At 36.1% G+C, this 20353-nt stretch overlaps 1 protein-coding gene across 4 annotated transcripts in view; it reads right to left on the bottom strand.

The window, feature by feature from the left end:
* LOC110031596 overlaps positions 1–20062 on the bottom strand; it is a 34760-nt gene extending 14698 nt beyond the window's left edge. For 2 of the 4 annotated variants that reach the window (XM_020734859.1, XM_020734860.1), the window contains exons 1-11: positions 19778–20062; positions 18512–18693; positions 18331–18431; positions 17916–17984; positions 12230–12333; positions 12034–12120; positions 11006–11208; positions 9273–9474; positions 9132–9182; positions 8929–9027; positions 7747–7806 (exon numbers count right to left, since the gene is read on the bottom strand). In XM_020734859.1, coding sequence (XP_020590518.1) covers positions 7747–7806; positions 8929–9027; positions 9132–9182; positions 9273–9474; positions 11006–11208; positions 12034–12120; positions 12230–12333; positions 17916–17984; positions 18331–18431; positions 18512–18693; positions 19778–19990 — 1371 coding nt within the window. In that variant the 5' untranslated portion in view covers positions 19991–20062. Of the gene's footprint in view, positions 1–7746; positions 7807–8928; positions 9028–9131; positions 9183–9272; positions 9475–11005; positions 11209–12033; positions 12121–12229; positions 12334–14201; positions 14396–17915; positions 17985–18330; positions 18432–18511; positions 18694–19777 lie in introns of those variants that run through there. The other 2 variants (XM_020734861.1, XM_020734862.1) reach the window with 2 other exon arrangements.
* Positions 20063–20353: the final 291 nt, after the last annotated feature.

The following is a 20353-nucleotide window of genomic DNA, read 5'->3' as shown; positions in this document are numbered from 1 at the left end:
CCGGAGCATGCCGGGCGAACGCGAGCAGTAACTCAGTGCCCGTCGAGGCATCAAAGCGCAGCTAGAAGAAGCGAAAACATCGTCAAAGGGTGGAATCTGGAGGTGGCAAGGATAGTTGTTGAAGCTGAGAAGCGAAGGCTAGGCCATGAGCTGTAGGAAGCTAAGCAGCGAAGGCTAGGACATAAGTTGTAGGAAGGAATGAGGTAGCAGCTGGAGGCGCTGGGAAGGCCTAATGGAGGCTGCGGCCTGCTAAGAGTGAGGCATCCGCTCCCGAAGATGGTGCTAGAAAGGCAGCAGGGAGCTGTGAATGCAGGTGGTTGTAGTGGAGGCGTCTAGAAGGACAACAAGTGGGCAGCGAACTGCTTGCAGTGAAGCTGCAGAGGAATCGACGATGGTTTGGGAGAGCAGTAGGGTTGTGACTGCCTGCAGGGAGGCTGCAAGAAAGTTGATCGACAGCCTAGAGGCACAGCAATGGACTGTGAAAATCTTGCAAGGAAGTTGCAGTTGAGCTTGGCAGCAATCTGGGAGGAGCGGCAGGGGAATCGAGGCAAGGAGGTGGCCGACAGTGCTAGAGGGTGGCTGGGCTGCGATGTCGGGGGACATTGGGACAATGTCTAGTGGTCAGAACAAAGAAAATAGTCACCACCACAAAAGGTGTTACGATCAGAGCACCTTCCTCGTTGTCAGATACAACACTCAAGAGGAAAACACTCAGATAAAACTGAATTCAGATTTCAGAATCAAGACCCTAACTCTAGGCGTCTCAAATCCTATTTATAAAGAGACTTGACCCAACTAGAAAAAAATAAAATAAAAAGAATAAAATCAGATTTTGAGGCTTTTAAAATATGAAAATAAAATCAAATTTCAGTTTTGATTTAAAATTAGAAAGAGAATAAAAATCAGATTTTAGTTTTATAAAAGGTATGAGAATTAGGCAGGGTCTAGGATGGTAAGAAAGAAGAGAGAAAAAGGAAAGAAAAGGAAGGTGAGAAAAAAGAAAGGAGAGAAGGGGGAGGAGGGGACAACAACCCCCCTCCCCTGAGGGAGAACTAGTTGGTCCTCCCGCTCGAGCCCCGCATTAATACCTCTTTTGTCATTCCTGTTCTGATTTTGCTTAAGATTTTTTTTCCACAACTCTAACTTCTGCGAGAGTTTTCAGTTAAGAATTACATGCATAACACTCGTTTCTTATGTTGTTGAGCCAAATTAACCAATTGAGGTATAATAAAATAACTTTATGTTATGCTTTTGAGAAGCTCAATTGGCCCCATTCATTATTACCTCTTATGGCAAGTGATATGATTTGGCTTATATGTGTTTCCTGGGATATTATTGTGTTGTGCCATGAACTTCAGTTGCCATTTGTTGTTGAATTGATCTAGTTAATTATTTTATGTTTGAAGCATTGTTACATGATATGATTATCCGTAAAGTATGATGTCTTTAATCCACAGATATGTGTGTGCGTGTGTGTGTAAGGATTAATTTAAGTTGAGCCAAATCAGCCTTAACATTTTATTTTTGGGAAAATTACATATGCAACTTACAAATGTTATGGATTTACCTATCTCACACCTAAAGTTTCATTTTACACACATAGCACTTTACCTATGAATGAAAGGATGGATGTGAATATTAAAAGTTGATAGTGAGTGTTACTTTTCATATGGTGCTTGTAAATAAGAAAGTTACGGTGTGAGATAGCTAAATTCATAGAAATTTGGTGCTATGTATGTAAATGCCCCATTATGTTTTTTTCATGGCCACATTCGTTTTTTCTTTCGTCGCTTTTTTAATTTGTAGATATATTAAAGCCATGAAAAAAAGAAATTTGGAGAAATGAAGATTGGGAGTTAGAACTTGGGACTTGGAACTTGAAGATATAAATAAAATGTTGAATGTATTTTTTTTATTTTGTAATGTAATTATAAATTTTTTATTTATTTGTTATTTGTTTTATAATAATGATTTATAATGATAAAAAACGTGAATTTGGAGCTTCAAATTTGTATTGCACTTGTTATTATAATTTGTAATAATAGAGTAGAAGAATAATTTTCTTTTTATAATTGTTATCTCTTTTATTTAATAATTTTATAATAAATAATTAAATTCATCATCATTTTATTTTTTTCAACTCAATTCAAATCAAACACAAACAATTCAACTAATTCAAATTAATTTCAAACAAATCGAACCGAATACGGACAACTATTTCACAAACAATTTCGAACACGAGTCTATTTCAAACATATATAATTTCAAACAAGCCAAACACGAACATGAGCTCAGTTCGCTCATGTTCAGCTCGTTTACACCCATAGGTGTGTGTTAGGAAACCCCTGGATAGGACTAGGATTAGACTAGCTGTGAAACCAAATGCTCTGAAACTAAATTTCCTTCCTCTTGTATATCTTATTTTTTTTGTAACGCCACATGAGCAATATAAAGAGGTTTGTGTGAAATTTTTTGTATTTCGAATAAATTGTTGCAATCAATTTGGTAAAATGAGAGGGGAATGAGCAATATTTTTATATAAATACGTTGCTCCAATTCAACTTCTCATCAAACCACAACCATTTGACTTTATGTCATTACATTCAATTGAGTTGGAGGGTGAATCTCACATACAGGTCAAAAGAAGACAATTGTTAGGAATGAGCAATTTTTCATAAAATGGGATGCTCCAATTCAACTTCTCATCAAACCACATCCATTTGACCAAGGGCGGAACAGCAGAAAAGGGGTGTTCCCTGGCTGCCCTGGGCTGTAGCGATACAGTGAGAGGGCTGGAACAGCACGAACATGGGGCAATTTGGGTGGTTGTGACACAGTGGGAGGGCTGAAACAGTGCGAACATGGGGCAGTTTGGGTGGCAGCAACACAGTGGGAGGGTTGAAACAACAACAATATAGGATGGAGGCTGCAAGAAAACAGCAAGAAAAAGGAGTTTCGGGGTAGCAGCAGCAATATAGGATGGTTGGAACTCGGCGGCAGCACTGTTGGTCGACTAAAACTGCTGGGGTAGAAAAGTTGCGGGAGGAGAAGGCAATGGCGATGGATAGAACTGCAAAAAACAGCCACCTAAATGTTGTCCTAGGTTGTTGTAGCAATGAAGGGCGACTAGGAGCAACATTGGGAGGATGCGGAAGAGCATAGGAAAAATACACCTCACGTGGAGACCAAGATACAACCAAAGCACCATCAGGAACCCTAAAATACAGACCTCAAAGGGAAGAGGCGCTAGTGGCTGCCCCGATACAAAATACCAAAAAAATTAACCCTAAGCTCCCATGAAAGCGAATTTATAATAATAGAATAACTAGGAGTGGGTCAAGAAACATGATGGCACTCCCAAAATAAATAAAAGACCTGGACCGGTTTGGTCCAGGTGAGCAAACAGGTTGCGGAGGTCGCCGCATCATATCTGTTGGAAGTGAGAAAGCATGCGTGGGAGAGTCGCCTGTGTGCGGGAGTCGCGGCAAGGCTTGCGTGTAGGAGTTGTGGGAAATCCGACTTGCGGGAGTCAGCTCGCCCTGCGTGGGTCTGGGCACCTCTGCACCGTGTAGGGTGCTCCCACATTAGTGTCGATACAATTACCGTTTAAAAATTTGATCATCTTATCATCCTTCACATTTAGATATTTCACCAACAAGCAATTCCTAAATTGTAAATTCAGCAGTAGAGTAGTGAACAATGCATAATCGAACACCCCTTGCAATAAAACCATTCTGTATAAGCGGAATGGATATAATGTTTCACACCATTAATGCGTGTAAACAACATAGAAGTTTGGGAATGAAAATAGATCTCTTTTAGTCACTCAAAGTTTACTAACTGCATTTTGTTAAAAAAATGTGCGAGTAATGACATCAATCATATTGATTATCAGGGAGATGCAATAAAGAGCATTTGTAGGTTTGTCGCCTATGCTAGCTTAATGTTTCAAGACAAAAGCATATTCTTGTTAAAAATTAACCACTTAACAATGATAGGAACTTAACTTTGCTTGCAAGTTGACAAATTGACAGATTACGGGACTAGTTGGTCAAAATTAAAAAATAATGCATTTTATGCAAGAAAGTGATTTTGATAATGTAAAGATTGATGGACAACATAAAACTCACTATCAAACATTGGATATTATTAATTTGTAATATTTAATTTCTCATTTTAGAAAACAAGTGTATATTCTCCTAAAACCCATGCATCTTTTAACCATATTTCTAGTGTATGTATATATGATTTATTTTCTTTAAACCAAGGGTGTCGATGAATGTGCTCTGTATAAATTTCCTTCCTCTTGTATATCTTTTTTTGTAACGCCAAATGAGCAATACAAAGAGGTTTGTTTGAAAATTTTCGTACTTCGAATAAATTGTTGCAATCAATTTGGTAAAATGAGAGGGGAATGAGCAATGTTTTTATATAAATACGTTGCTCCAAGTCAACTTCTCATCAAACCACACCCATTTGACTTTGTGCCATTACATTCAATTGAGTTGGAGGGTGAATCTCACATACAGGTCAAAAGAAGACAATTGTTAGGAATGAGTAATATTTTTATAAAATGGGATGCTCCAATTCAACTTCTCAGCAAACCACATCCATTTGACTTTGTGTCATCACATTCAATTAAGTTGGAGCGTGAATCTCACATACAGGTCAAAAGAAGACAATTGTTAGGAATGAGTAATATTTTTATAAAATGGGATGCTCCAATTCAACTTCTCAGCAAACCACATCCATTTGACTTTGTGTCATCACATTCAATTAAGTTGGAGCGTGAATCTCACATACAGGTCAAAAGAAGACCATTGTTAGGAAAGGTGGGTTTAAGATAACTTACAAGATTGGCAGAAAGGCACAAGATACAAAATATCCAAATCATATTAAAAAGATGATATAGTTTCTCTTCTCCCATACACTACTCTTCATACAAGAGAATGAATCCAGAGTGGGGAGTCGTGATCCCAAACAAATCATACAAAATGGCAACATTGAGCTGGAGACAAAAGGCCTAAAGCTATAATGCATGTACACTTCAAAATGTCTTCTGTGATTGTGCAACATAGGCATGCCTTCAACACGCTCTGACAAGTGTTAGGAAAATTTAAAATTTTTCCTGACATATTCTTCCTTTAAATTAGAGCCTCACAAGGTTTGGACTCACCCCAACATGGAACTGACAAGTGCACAATACATGCAGAATACATTACAAACGATTTTAATTGATTCACTCATTTTCGTTCAAATTTGAAATGAGATACTAAACTCCATTTGAAAAAGTCAAAACCACCAAAACGCGTTTAGGGACGACTTAATTTAATCCTGCCTCTGCCTCTAGTTCTAGGACCAATGTATCATCCATTAGATTTCTGAGCTCAAGCAGGTCACCATTCATCTTCTTCCTCCTGGATGTGTAAACTTGTCATTTCTCGTCCGAAAACTAGCTCATCTGATCAGTATGTTGGTCAACATATTGTCGGGCATGTATAATTTGTTGAATCCCTTGCACCTGACTAATAGTAACAGATTGCTCGTTTAGATGAGGTGATAGAACTATAGCAGAAGGATTATCAACCGTTGTAACTACATTAGGTTCTAGTGAATGAAAAGTATGAATTGTCGCCTCTGCATCAGATACTTCCTAGGGATGTGGAGCTGCAAGGCTCTCATGATTACCAGTACGAACATTTTCCTTTATAGATAAGGATCATTCAGTATTGTTTTCAATAATGTTTGAAGGTGTAGGTTGCCCAGCAGAGCCATCCGACAACACGGCAATCACAGAAACAAAAGAGTATTGTCAGGGGGGTCCCCAGAGGCAATTAAATCAGACACCAAATCCTGTCTTGTGGTAATTTCCTCCACAGGTGGGGCCGATGTGTCCAAAACAGTGGGGTTAGATCCATCCTTATTCCCTTATGTTGTAGATTTCAAGTTAGGATGGAGTCTATAGCATTTTTCAAGGGTATGCTCAAACATCTTACAGTGGGTACAATAGAAAGGTCTATGTTCCATGACAATTTGTTGTTAATATTCATTATGTGTTGTGCTCTAACAAACTTCCGTAATATCAGGTAAAGTGATATCTCATTCCACGAGTATTCTGGCAACAAAAGGTCTGGTTAGATTGAAGGTAGGTAGATCAAGCTTCATAGGATCCCTAAGTAAGACCCAAATAAAGTAAAGAACTTTGATTAAAGAAGTGCAGTTTGAGACCAGGTAAACTAAACCATATCCGTATAGTGGGAGGTTCAAGGTTTGGGTCAAAATCAGGAGTCCACTTGAGTAACTTCATTGATTTTCCTGCAATGTTAAAATATTTTTTAGAGAAAACCCGAGCATAGTCTTCAGTCATAATTAACTGAATCAATACATGCCTCTCATCAAAGAGACTCACTAGTCACTTGTCTATAATTTTGAGATCATCAAAACTCTTTCTGATTACATCCATAGGTGAGTATCCCCACTGAAATTTTTTAATAAGGGCGAATTTGAATTTCTCTGTTGAAATTTCTAAATCAAAGAAAAAGAGTATTGTTTTCTCACCTTTCCTACTTGCCTTCTTAACAAAAAGACAATCACCAGTACATTCATTATAGTTTGAGAGGAAGACAACAGCCGACTCCACCAAATTATTACCCACCACGTGGGCGAAGGAGGCTTTCTCAGGTTCAAACGAAGAAGGAGAAAGCACACCCATCACCTGCGATGATGCCCCGTATGCGCGGTAGGCGATAGAGTCAGAAAAGGCAAGCTCACAGACGCTCGGCGTCGACGCTAAGAGGGGAGCGCAGAGCCGACAGAAGACTTGAAGACGTGATCGCAGATCAACGTCGAAATAGACGACGACGCTAAAAACGAGAGCCGGCAGACGCGAAGAGCTCGACGTCAAAACAAGCTAGCAGACGGAACGAGGCCGAGGACCAATGAGTGCAAGCCCTTTTTCCTTCGATAGCTTCTGAATCATACTCTACTGAATCACAGACGACCGAAATTTATGAAATACCATACATATATATATATATATATATATATATATATATATCTTCTTGATGGACAATTTGAATGTAATGGGAAATAAGAATGATAAAATATGTGATATGGTGAGTAGCATCAACTCAATAAAAGGCAATGAAAACTAAATATATAATTTTAATTAAAAAAATTGATAAAATTTAAGAAAAGGTACAACAAAAGTAACGTGTGTAGAGTTTGACCAAAATACGTTTAAAACTGTATGAAGCACTTAATAGAGATGAATAGAGAATGAAAATTCATAAAGTCACTCCAAATAATTGGGGATTTAGCTAATGTAGATGGTGCTGATGACGGCAATATTTTTGTCTTGTCATAAAGGGCATAACACCCTCAACTTATTTCACCAAATTAATCTTTATGTGGCTGTAGCAACAAGAAGTTATCAATACCAATATGCTATTAAATAAATGCAATGCCATCATACAATTTAGGTTCTATAAGTGTGGTGGTTGTCATTAATACGCTAAAAAAAGACCAGATTGTTCATGTTAGGAGCTCTCACATCCAAGTAACGAAAATCCATAGCGCCAACTAGTATTAGATAATGGTATGGAGACTAATTATTTGATATATGGCATGAAAAGCCAACAGCATCCAGAAAAATACGATGAACAATTAAAATTCAAAATGACACCAAATGCACATATAAATCTGCATGAAAACACGTTGACAACAGCAAGAGAGTATTTTTCCTACCTTCTCATTTTCGAGTTCATTCCTTAATTTTCTTAATTCAGACTCTGCAGCATCCATTTTCTGTTTCAATAAAAAACATAATAATCAACAACCACCAGATATTTCTTAGCATTAGAACAACAAATAACCATGTTGAAATATGGAACTTTCTTTTATTTGCAGTCAAATTTTAAGGAAGATATAATTGGGAAGAAAAATCAGTTAGCACAGTTCCGCTGGTAGCACAATCACAGTACAAACCACAGGCATAATAATGTGTGTTGCCTGAGGCCTTAACATGAAGAAACAACACTCAAAACCAACCAAATAAATGCTTTTTTTTTTTTTATGAATGAGAGAACGGAGAAGAGAAGCGAGGTCATAGAGAGAAATAATTTTTTCAATAATTTATCATAAAATGTTTTCCTAAAGATAAAGTTGGAGAACTGTTGTTTCAACTTAAAAGTAGGTAAATATAGGCAATGCTACCCACTTGGATCCCAACAGAGCAAATTAGACTGAGAATTGTGTGGCAGTTATCCAGAGAAACAACAAAAAATTTATAACATTTAAATAACAGATGAAGTCCAAAAAAAGTCCTATTATTTCTATGGACTAATTCAATACCAAATTATCAAATTTTTAAATTTAGTCCCTCGATCATACAAAATTGAACCAAAATATCTCCTCCAATCAAATTCATCAAAAACTTCATGAAACTATCACGTGATTTGTTGATATTCACACCAGTAACACTGATGTATTAAATGTATATTTACACAATAGTACTCAATTTAGAGTTTAATTTTTTAAAAATTAATATAATTGGCTCAAGTGAACTCAAAAGTCTATTTGCATCTTTTTTCCTTTTTCTCATAGCAAAATCAAGATTCTCAAATTTTAGTTGAGGCCAGCTCAATCAAACTCAACTCGTCATCACTCCTACATCCCTGACCATAAAGTAGCATGTGAAACCTGATAAAAGCTTCATCCAGTACTAAAGGACAAGGGTAGGCGAGTAAGACAGACACTTCCCAGCAAAGCCTTGTTGGCATATGAAGGTTATGTACTTTTTTTTTCTTTTTAAGCATGCCTTCAATTCTGAAGTCTTGCAAAAAATGTTTATAAATAAAATGAACAAATGAGATAATCAATGATCATAAACATTAAAAACCAAATAATGAAATAACGAAGTGGCATTACTTTTCTGGTATTAGCAGAAGCCATGAGTTCATCTTGAATTTGTGCTTCCAGCTGCCTAGCTTTCTTCTCGGACGCTACCAGACTCTCCCTTGCATCTTCCTACAAGGACAAAAATCAGTTGAACAGAAAAATCTGAGAAAATTATAGTGCAAGAAATTATAATTAAGAGAAGTAATTATGAAACGTTTAACATGAGTCCATACCAGCTTAGATCTTAGCATTTCCACAAGCAATCGACTCTCTTTCTCTGAATCCTGGATGATCAAAGAAATAATGAGAAAAATTATCTGATAATATTGAAGCCCTTCTCAACTGTATATAAACAGAATAAGCAACAATTCAACCTGAAGCTTAGCAATCAATTCTTGCTGTTCTCTATGTTGCCTCAAGTAAACATCAGCCTGTCGTTTAATCTCCTCCTGAGATTCTAAATGTGCTTTTTGTATGGCAGACTTTAGATCCATTTCTGCTCTTTCCCGCTCCCCCCTTCTCTGATTTCTTTCTTCATCTAATTGAGTCTCTAGCTCTGAAATGGTTACCTTTTGACTGCCACATATTTTCCAATCCAATAAAATGCAAATTCAGTGGATTAAGATGATTAAAGCAAAACCCTACAAAAATTTCAAATATACAAAGGAAAGCACAAGGCCAAAAATGGTTAAAAAATTTTATTTCCCTTCGCTTCTATATCATATGTGGCAAATTTGGCTTTTTATTAGCCCTTGTTCATGTTCCTTCGGATGTATCTGAGTAGCTTTTATTTCAGAATCAACCATTGATGGATGTTTTGTGGGGATTTCAACGACAATAATTATTTTGAAGCTAGATCCTCTGACATTGATCTAAAGTAATTAGATGGTGTGGGCAGGTCATAGGATGGGTTGGGAGATTTGTAGGATGAGAAATGGAGAGGGTAACTGACACGAAAACTTCTCCTGTATGCCTTGACCTGCTGGATTCCACAATTGCAGAATCAATCCCTCGTCCTGGTAGAGATATTTTGCAGGAATGTCATGATTCTATGAATGTCCAAGGAAAACATGATTGTGGGAGTGAAGGAACCGCCCGGATGCTTTATTTCAGCCTATTATTTTATTTTTTTATTTCTTTCCTATTTTTCTGTTTCTAATAGGTTCTTTCTATTATGAAACTATTTCTATGTTTGCTTTTTGATTGGTTTTTTTTTTTTTTTTTTTTTGATAGAGAATATCTCTAAATTATGCTCTAACTAGTGTTGTATCATTTTCTTTTTGCAAGGCAACAAGTGGTGTATCTTATCTTGCTCACAAACAAGTGAGGTAACCTCATAGCCGCCAATATCTCACTGATTCACTGCTAGGCCACAGTTTTCAGTTCAGAGAGCTGCTGATGGCCTTGAATATGCTATCCAACAGCAGATTCATCCTCACACTGCCTTCCAATCATGGTAGATCACTCATATTAACCTTCCCTCACTATTTCACAACCACCTTTTCGCTAAATCCCCTTCCTAAACACCTTTTAGAAGCCCTAGAATGGTGTCATCTGGTATCAGAGCTATGTTGCCCAAATTTTTTAGGAATTTGCCCTTCCTACACCTAAACTAAGAATCCATACAACTTAACCTAACACCCCCACATCATCCACCTAGCCCTAATCCTAAACTATATTTTTATTTTCTGCCAAAACTTCCATTGGATGAAAAAGAAACCATGCCGTCAGGGAGAAACCCTCACGAGATGTCCAGGAGATCACAATGAAGGATATGCAGCGCGAAATCCTATAACTGTAATAAAAGCTTGCCACATGCTTGGTATAATTAATCCTGAAGCAGGGTTGATTTTCTAAAATATTATTTTGAAAAATATTGAAAACACCTCTACACCTACCTCTAGATTTTCAAGGAATACACATATCAATATCTAAAAATAAGAAATATTTAATTCTAATATAAGGTTGAGTTCCGCTAAACCTGCTTCCTGAAAACAGAAAACAGGAAAAAGACCCAAAAGCTGAACCCAAAAGCCTTTAGTTATCAAAGTATCTGCAAATAAACTTATTTACGGTTGACAGTAAACAAAAACTGCTATTAGCATACCTATTAATTATCTCATCTGCATCGGCACGTGATTGCAGGGATGCCTTAAGTCTCTCATTAAGATCCTTGATAGAATTCTGCAGTTCGGCAGATGTGGCACTGAAATCATCTAATTCTTTCTGTTTTGCTTCTAATACATTCAGCAGATCTTTAATCTGACCGTCATATGAATTAGAGACGGTTTCCTTCAGCTCTTTCAGCTCCTACAAGAAACAATATAATTGCAGAAACTTTAGTCATGACATTAGTTCAAGCTATAACTTTCGATTTCTTTTTCATTTTGCGAATTTTCATACTCAGCACACAATTCTTACGTATTTACATATGTCACACCTAAACTTTCATATTTACCTACATAGCACTTTGATGCTTCAAACCTATGCATAAAAATGTGTATTTCACTGTTAAAAAGTGAAAATCGTGTTATTTTTGATGTGATGTTAAAGATTTGAGTAACATATGAAAATATGAAAGTTTAGGTGTGAGATATGTAAATACATAAGAATTGTGTGCTAAGTATGTGAATGCCCTTTTCTTTCTTTCTTAATATAAGCCAGGAGATTATTTGAGTTTACGGCCAGGTCATGCTAAACAGCACAAGGTGATGATTGTCAGCAACAATATCAGAAAGATATCAAACAGTAACTTTAGGAAGCAAAAGGACTCTAAGGCCAACAAAAAAGCATCAAATAGCTTCATCCCAATCCTGATAGGAAAAAATCATTTACGAATATAAATTGTTGCTGTGTATTTTGGTAATTTAACATCCAAATATTTGATTAACAAGAAAAATCAAAATCAGACCTAACCTAGGGATCTGTAACCATAAAAACCCTCAAACAAGATTCTATGCATAATCCTAAGAAATTGAGGTAGCCAATTTATTCTCAATGTTTTCCCGATATCTTTAAATATTAAATATGTTTTGTTATGAATATAACATAAAATACTTTGAGTAAATTTAAAAGTACGAGTTTACAATTGCAATTACAAAACATGTTAAAAATATTTCTTAATCAATTACATACATTTTCATGGCGAGCATTTATCAACCTGTTTTCACTGTGCAAAGCCTCAATGGTAAGAACATGAGATTCCAATTGTTGCCTAAGTTCCTGTTGCAAAGGAAATATGTAAAATAGCACAGTTAAGAAAAGAAAATCAACAAAGAAACACGTAAAACCCTTCAAAACATTGAAAGCTAGAATCCAGTACGAAAAATACCATGTTTGATCGTTGCAAGCTTCGAACATCATCTAGAGAAATAGGTCCATCAGATGCACCAATTCCAATACCTTTTAACCTTTTGCTCTCATTGCTCAAGTCCTCTACAAATAAGCACTACAAATAAGCAATTTGGAGACCAAAAAAAAAAAACTATTTACAAAATTCAAAGTGCTTGACTAATTTGGAAAACATTAAGAAGAGCTATGTATCATAAAAAGAGAAAATCCTTTACTCAAAAAAATCATCATTCATAAGCTAAGGTCAAATAGCCAAAGTTATCAAGGAAACAGATGAGAGGAAAAGTGCTCAGACCTTTGAAGTTGCATGCATATTCCATTACATTACAGAGGAATAATCCAACGAAGTTTCTCGATGTTGATTGGTTGAATATCCATGCACATCACAAATATGATCTAGATGGTAGATCATTGAATGCTTGTCACATTTGCAATCATCAAGATTCTCTTCTAGTCCTTGCAATGTTTTCTGACTTTCTGTTCCATTGTTGATTACATTTGACCAAAAAACATGCAGACAAATTTACATTCAGTAAATTACTAATTTGACCTATTTTCGTGCCTTTTTGAAAATTTGACCCACCTGTTATGAGCGATAATGATCTACAATAGTTTTATTTAAAAAGATTCCTATTCACGTGAATCCATGACCATTCGAGGAATCGGGGATCAGTTGTAGTGATCGTTTATTTACTGTGACTAAGATGTGCATGTAACTGCATCTTAAGTCCATTATTGGTCACATATTGTCCACTTATGTGTTGATTTGTGAATTATTTGTGATTATTAAAAGTGTATAACATTTATTTAAAGTTTAAAGCATTGCAGATGATTTGCATATAACAACATTTCATTCACATTAGCTGCACATGGAATCTCTCCTACGCTTATAACTAGGAGCAATGTTAAGATTCATTTCCATAACTAGTTCAAAGAATTATGAGAGTTCTAGAAGCAACATAGTAGTTCTGTATCAAGTACTCTGAGTTCAATTCAAATTCCTCTTTTGTGTTCTATTCTTGATCTCTTTGATTCTTTCAAAGTGACTTATATGCCATTTTGAGCATCCATTAATGTCATTCACAATTTTTAGTTTTCTTTTTAGCCGTATTATTTAGTCCAAAAAGCCATTTTAGTCTATTATATTTTAAGTCCAATTTTTGAAAAGTTTGGGTATCTCCCAGCATCTCCCCTATTTAGAAGGCATTTCCAACGAGTCTAGGCTTGCTTACCACACCAAGAAAAACATTTTTGGTGATGCCTAAAGCACCACAACTGGATCTTCTTCTCCTATGATGCCCAAAAAGGTGTGTAAGATTTCGTACCAACATAAAATTTACAAAATGAATTCCCACTTCACGTCCAAAAAAGCATGCATGGAAATTTGTTTTTAGCACCTCAGGTCTTCAAATGCCACCTTGTCAAAAAAGGCATGCATAAATCTTCCCCCATCACACCAAAAAAGACGCGTCCCATTCACCTATATGAGAAAATTAATCAAGCAACGTAAGATTTGTTTGTCACATTAGAATCATGAGCGCAGGTCCATAAGCATTGTGGCAGGCTTCTTTTGTTTTCTTTTTACAGTATAGCTTGCATGCGGGATGTGCCAATGAAGCGTAACCTTTTTTTTCTTATTTTCATCTTTCTTTCTACCTGCTTCAACTTCATTTCTTTTTCCACTTTTTTTTAACTATGTTTAAAGAGAGAAACAAAAAAAGAGTAAGAGATAGTAGGGGGAGTAGAGAAAAAGGAATAAGGAGAAAGGTTAGCTAGAGAAATAGAGAGGAGGAAAAGAGTTATATTAGAGAGAGAAAAGTTGGGAGTGTGTAAGAGGGACGGGGCAAGTTTTGAACTGAATTTAAGCAGAATTTAACTTAAATCCGAGAGTTCAACAACTCCTCTTCTCCATCATACTAGCAGATACCACCAAGCCTTCTCCAGGGAGATACCTGTGATGCCTTCCTCTCCTTCACCAGGTGTTGATACCATTGATTCCATCTCACCCGAGCAATTGATATCACCGATGTCTCTCACAAAGAGCATCCATCATGAAGTCCACAACTATATTCTATTTAGGGTTTCCAAAATATGGGTCGGTGATAGATTGGAGATGGGAAAGAAAGAGAGGAAGATAACACCCGAGTGGGTGAGCCTCTTATGTGAGGCACAGACATGTGCTGACAGTGAAAGCAAGGGGACCAGAGGCATGGACGGACCACCTTACCTTTTTATTTCTTTTATATCTTATTATTAGGTCAACATTTGACAATATTCAAGCAATGAAGTTTAATAATTTAAAACAACAATATAAACAGAGGAGTCAACTTTTAAAACTTAGCTCTCAAACATCTCATCTTTAAACATAATATTTAGCGAATCTCAATAAAAGAAAATTCTATTTTCAATAAGCCCCTAAATTCCCATAACGAATAGTTTCAACCCAAATGAAGATAAAAATGTCAAAATCTAAAAAAATTATAAAATTTAAAAATTAGCTTAAAACTAAGAACAAATATCATCAACACTCTACAACAATTTATTAAAGGTGACAAATTTAAGACTAATATAAGCTTACAAAGAGTAAATGTCATATTAAGTGTACATTTATAATCACTCAAAAATTTCATTCTAACAAGTTTATGGTTCATGTTACTAATCAAATGGTTTTGCCTCTAAATGATACTTCAAAAGTAGGTCAAGGCTCTCTGACTATGTATTTTGTCACAAAATATGACTATTGGTAACAACCAAAGCCAAAAAGTTTTAAAATGACACAAATCCCCCAAGAGTTGATCGTAAATTGCATTTGATAGAACACAAATCCCTCTGTCAGCTAAGATGCCCTTAAAATTGAGCCTCTAAACAAACAACCACGTCAGGCCTACAAAGCCTCCTTGGATGGCACAAACTACGGCCACTGACAAATGAGCTATCGATTAAGTTGTGTTGACAACATCCACTAAGTAAACTGAGTTTATAACAATCTAAGATAATTGAAACATGACCCCCCAAAAGAAAAAAAAAACTGCATCAACTTCATGATAAAGATCATATATTTTCCACAATCCTAATTCAAACTATTGTTACTATATGTTGAGCATTTACCTTCTATCAGTTAACCTTAATCAAAGGATCTCTCTTAAAATCTTGAGGGACAAATAACATAGTGGCTTGCGCCTATACGATTCTTGGAAACAGATTTTGAAGTCCTCACAAAGCTAGAGTAAACTCTCGAGGTAGTATCTTACTCAATTACTTGTGAGCTAATCTACCTCCCAAAAATTTGACCCATAACCTAACTCTCTTGAAAGCGTCGGTCATAAATTTTTGAAGCCCGTAGCTTGAGTAGAAAATGATATTACAATTTATAAGTAAAACAAAAAATAAAAAAAAATGACATAAACAGCCAAGCTACAAGTGGCACAAAACATCGATAAATAGTGCTCTCGCTTATGGGAAAGGTAATTAACCTTAGATGCATATGTCCATGAGAAAATATGAAGTCCTCGAAAAGAAATAAAATCTCTAGGAAATGTAATTAAATTGTGTTAATCTACCAAACATCGCCCAGTTTCACAATGACGTAAGTGATGCTTTTCAAATCCCATAAATTATGAACAACTTCGTTGAGAAAATTTTATCTTTCCAAATCTACTTGTTATGCGCCGAAATATATGTGAAATTGCATTTACATCTCCTCAAAAGTCTAGAGTTATTTTCTCCCAATTAATATCTAACTCTTATATTTCCAAGTGTTTGCCTTCAGCTTATGGTTTTCCCTGGCGTGCCTTTATACAGTAAACCTTGGAGAGAGTTACAATGATGAAATTGCAAGAACCAATATTCAATTTGGCTCCATATCTCAAGCAACATAAAGATGCCCACCACACAGAATTCAATAACCAACACCCAGCCAAGTGATGCATAAGAATTGCCCATTCTACAAGGAGCATTTAGCAAACACAAGTTGTCGTTGTAACCCTAGCCAAGATGCTCAAAGCCACAACTGTTCCAAATGTTGCTCCACTTATCTGCATGCCTACCTAAGGCAGGCTGCCAAACATGTTCATTAAGAATCACCCAAGGCACCATGTAGTTAAGGTTCCAACCAATGCTGCCATAAAAGTTCCTAAGAAAAGGATATCTGAGTCTCAATTTTATCTAAAACTGTGGCACAACACCTACCACAAAGATCTCAATCCAAATGATAAATACTACCAACTCTTTCACTGTAAACAATAACTGATAACATCTTTCACTCAAAGAACGCATAATGCAAGGGCTTCCACCTCCTAAAGTGGAAACTCAAGAAGAAGCAAAGCAATGGAGAATGCATGTTTCCATAATCAGTAAAAGAAACCAACTTCTCAAGCCCTGAAATCAAAGGTCAATGAGACCACTAAAAATGCCTTTGAAGCGCTGTTGTGGTTTAAATCCAACAACCCAATCCTAAAAAAAAAAAAAAAAAAAAAAAAAAAGATATCTTTCTAAAAGGAATCAAGCCGTCCAATTCCAAAAAAGGCAATGAAGAGAGAGAATGACTCCATATGCATTGAACCCTACAAACTCCTCTGATTAATGAAGTAAAAGAAAGATCAAAGAGTATTTGAGGATGTTCAAATTAATATCCCTGAAGCTAGACATGGGGAACATTCAGTCAAGGCTGCAAGGAAGTCTTCCTGCAAGCACTTGTCCAGTCAAATAGCCTTATACGATGAATATTGAGTAAAGGTGTCGAGGTGGGCACACATCTTCATAGACAATTATCCAAGCAATGTCATAAGGTAATGTCATAACATAACCAAAGGTATTGTAAGAAATTTGCATTAAAACGCATTATGTCACATGCAACCATGTATAAATCGTAGTCCATGCTTTTTGCAAGGGAAAGAATGTTATAAGTTTCAAAATTACATAGAAAAAATCATAACCAATGACAAATAATGACTACTCTGCCTACAAAATCATCGGTCGAACTAACAAAAATGGGGCGTTTACATACATAGCACAAAATTATTATGTATTTACATATCTCACACCTAAACTTTCTTATTTACACAACAATAGCATTATTGCCACTTCTTAAAAGTGAAATACATGTTTTCATGTGTAGGTTTAAAGCACCAAAATATTATGTATGTTCATATGAATGTTTAGGTGTGAGATATGTAAATACATAAAAATTGTGCGCCAAGCATGTAAATTTCTCAACAAAAAACTAGGTAGCTATATTCCAAGAGTCCTATAATCACAAATTATTACGTCAATAAAGAATGAATATGTTATAAGAGATGAAAGATTAAATGAGGGGAATGAGTATACTATAATGACTGAAAAGTTGAATTTGAGGAACATACATGTGATGTAAACCATTAATAATCTAAATAAAAATAGCTTAATCTGGCAATTCATTTTTCACATATGGCCTTCTCAAGAACAGCACCAACAAATGCTTAAAAAACATCTTCAATATGTTAAACATGACTATTTAAGATAGAAAATATGTCATATCAATGTAAGGAGCCACAATTTTAACCATCATTTGTTTCACCTTATGCTTAGCCAATAGGCATATAACCAAAACATGTGAAGATGCGATCTATAAAGAAAGTGAACAAAGATGAACAAATAAAGTTCTATAGATTTGATCATAGATAATTTACCTGATTTCCTTTTTAAACCCTCAGTATTTGAACCAGGAACTTCTCGATATACAAATGCATAAGAATTATCTAGCGATAAAAAGAGGTAAAAATTATGAGAGATGCATGATAAATGCATCAATATTAACTAAGAATTAAATACATAGGCAAAAAATTCAATTTATAACAAGAGAGAAAAAAAAAAAGAAGATAGACAATTGGCATACACGTACAGATGTGTTGATAAGTACATCTATTACATGAATTTTGTTATAGAATTCAAGGAAGAGTATATTGACTATTTAATTATATTTTATTCTTGATAAACAAAAAATAAGGTAGAAAATAAATATTTTTCATAAATATTTGAGTATAATACGTACATAGGACCATTAAGTATGTTAAGTTTTCTACAGCGGAAGGTGCATCGATTTACCTCCATGTGGGGGTGAAACAAAAGACAAGATATCTCCATGTGTCAATCTGGCTTTAGAATTCTTTCTAAGCTTTACCCAATTAAGGTAAGTCCCATTGGTGCTGCCAAACCACTAAAATCAAATAAATGTGACACCATAAAACCAATAATAAGCACAAATCACTATATTTGAGCAGCTCACCTGGTGTCTTTCAAAAAGGCTGAGAAGCGGATGCTGGAATCTGCCTTACCATCTGTATGAGTCTCTCTTTCTCTAGAAATTTTGCAATGATTTGCACTAATGGAGATAGAATTGATCTGGAAACGATCCTCTACACAACGGCCAATGCAAAGCTCATCCTCAGTCAATAGCATGTTGACTCCCTTTTTTTTTCAACAGCAACACAAAATTTCACCAGAGGACCACAACGGTAAGAAATTCAATAATGCAAATAAAATTCTGAGTAAAAGAGCACACACATGAAAAAAATTGTGGATGTTCTATTTGTTATTATTTGGTTCGCTGCATGAGATTAAACAATGTGCATTTACATGCTGGTTCTTTATCCTAAATGGAATATTAAAAAAGAAAAAGAAAAGGGAGATTTACAAGCCTATCACCCACTATGTATAAGCATATAAACCACCTAAGCTTCAATTTTTACCTACAGACCACCCAACCCTAAACCCTAAGACCTAAAAAAAAAAGGAATGGGAACTACAAAAATTATTTCACAAAAGAAGGAAGACAAAAGTCATTCTTTCTCTTCACAATGTTGGCAACTCCTGAATATTAAACAGAAGTCATTTTTCTCTTCACAATGTTGATAAACCCTTTCACAATGTTGGCAAATCCTGAATAATATTTCACCAAATACTTTTGACACAAAAATCAGTCATCAGGAGCCAAATTACTCGAATCGCGATCCACATGCCAGTTCTTACAGGAAAAGGAACCCAGAATAACAATAATGAAGCTTATCAGTCTGAGAATAAGCCCTGTAACTTGATATTGCAAAATTAGTCAAAACTTCAAAACAAAAGGTGACTGAAATAAGGAGTTGAGACATGAAAAATCAATTTTTCAAACTTCACAGACCAACCTTTTTCAACCTAAGTGAGATGAGCATTCATAATATCCAGTATGGGATAATCAATTAATTAATTAAATTCCTAGATTCAGAGAAAATACTTTATTAGACATAATTAAGACTATAAAACTAAGTTCAAAAACAGCATACTTCAAATTCACAAGATCAATGCCACGCTGGAAATAAACATCCCACTCCCTATAACCTACTATTTCCCTGAGAAGGCTAACTCGGGTTATGCATTGATAGCACAAGAGCATATGAAGGAGAGCGGCTGTTGGAGGCCTGGTTATAAGGCGAGGGCTTTAGGATTAGGGACAGGGTTTCGGCGGGAGAAGACTAATAGCGAGAAATTATAATGGATGGAACAGAATTACCTGGGGACGAAGGCGTGCATTCTTGGAGATTGCAGTGAGAACGGCCCAGACGCCGGGTTCGGGGTTGGGGAGAGGTTGATCGGAGATGATGCCGGCGACAGCTCTTATCTCGTCTTGGGGATTCACCGCCGACTTAGGGATCGGAGAGCTCGCCGCGGATACTTCCCCATTGGAGGGCTCCCTGGCTCGATCGACTGGAAATTCAACTGCCATTGCCTGCAGCCTTCAGAGCAATGCTGCTGAGCGCTGGCTAATGCTGTAAGGAATGTTATCATCATTTCTTGATCGTTTTATGAAAATTTCTCGAAAAATTATTCGGTCCGACCACCGCATGTTCTCTGCATGCGGTAGCAAATGAAAAATAAACACGTGTAATGGTGGGCCCTCAGTGAAGAGAAATAAGCAGAATGCGTGACCCGACCCGAACTCCGCCCAATAACCGAAAAAAGCGTATATTTGTGCTTATGGAATCCCGCCAAATCTAGCATTTGGACATTTTCGATCCCGCCAAATAGGAATAAGTGGCTTATGGATGTAGATTTTTTTTATTTCGTCGTCTGTTAGTAGTCGACGAGT

Source organism: Phalaenopsis equestris, unplaced genomic scaffold, assembly GCF_001263595.1.
Source record: "Phalaenopsis equestris unplaced genomic scaffold, ASM126359v1 Scaffold000840, whole genome shotgun sequence".
Lineage (NCBI taxonomy): Eukaryota > Viridiplantae > Streptophyta > Magnoliopsida > Asparagales > Orchidaceae > Phalaenopsis > Phalaenopsis equestris.
This window is presented reverse-complemented; position numbering and strand designations above follow the sequence as displayed.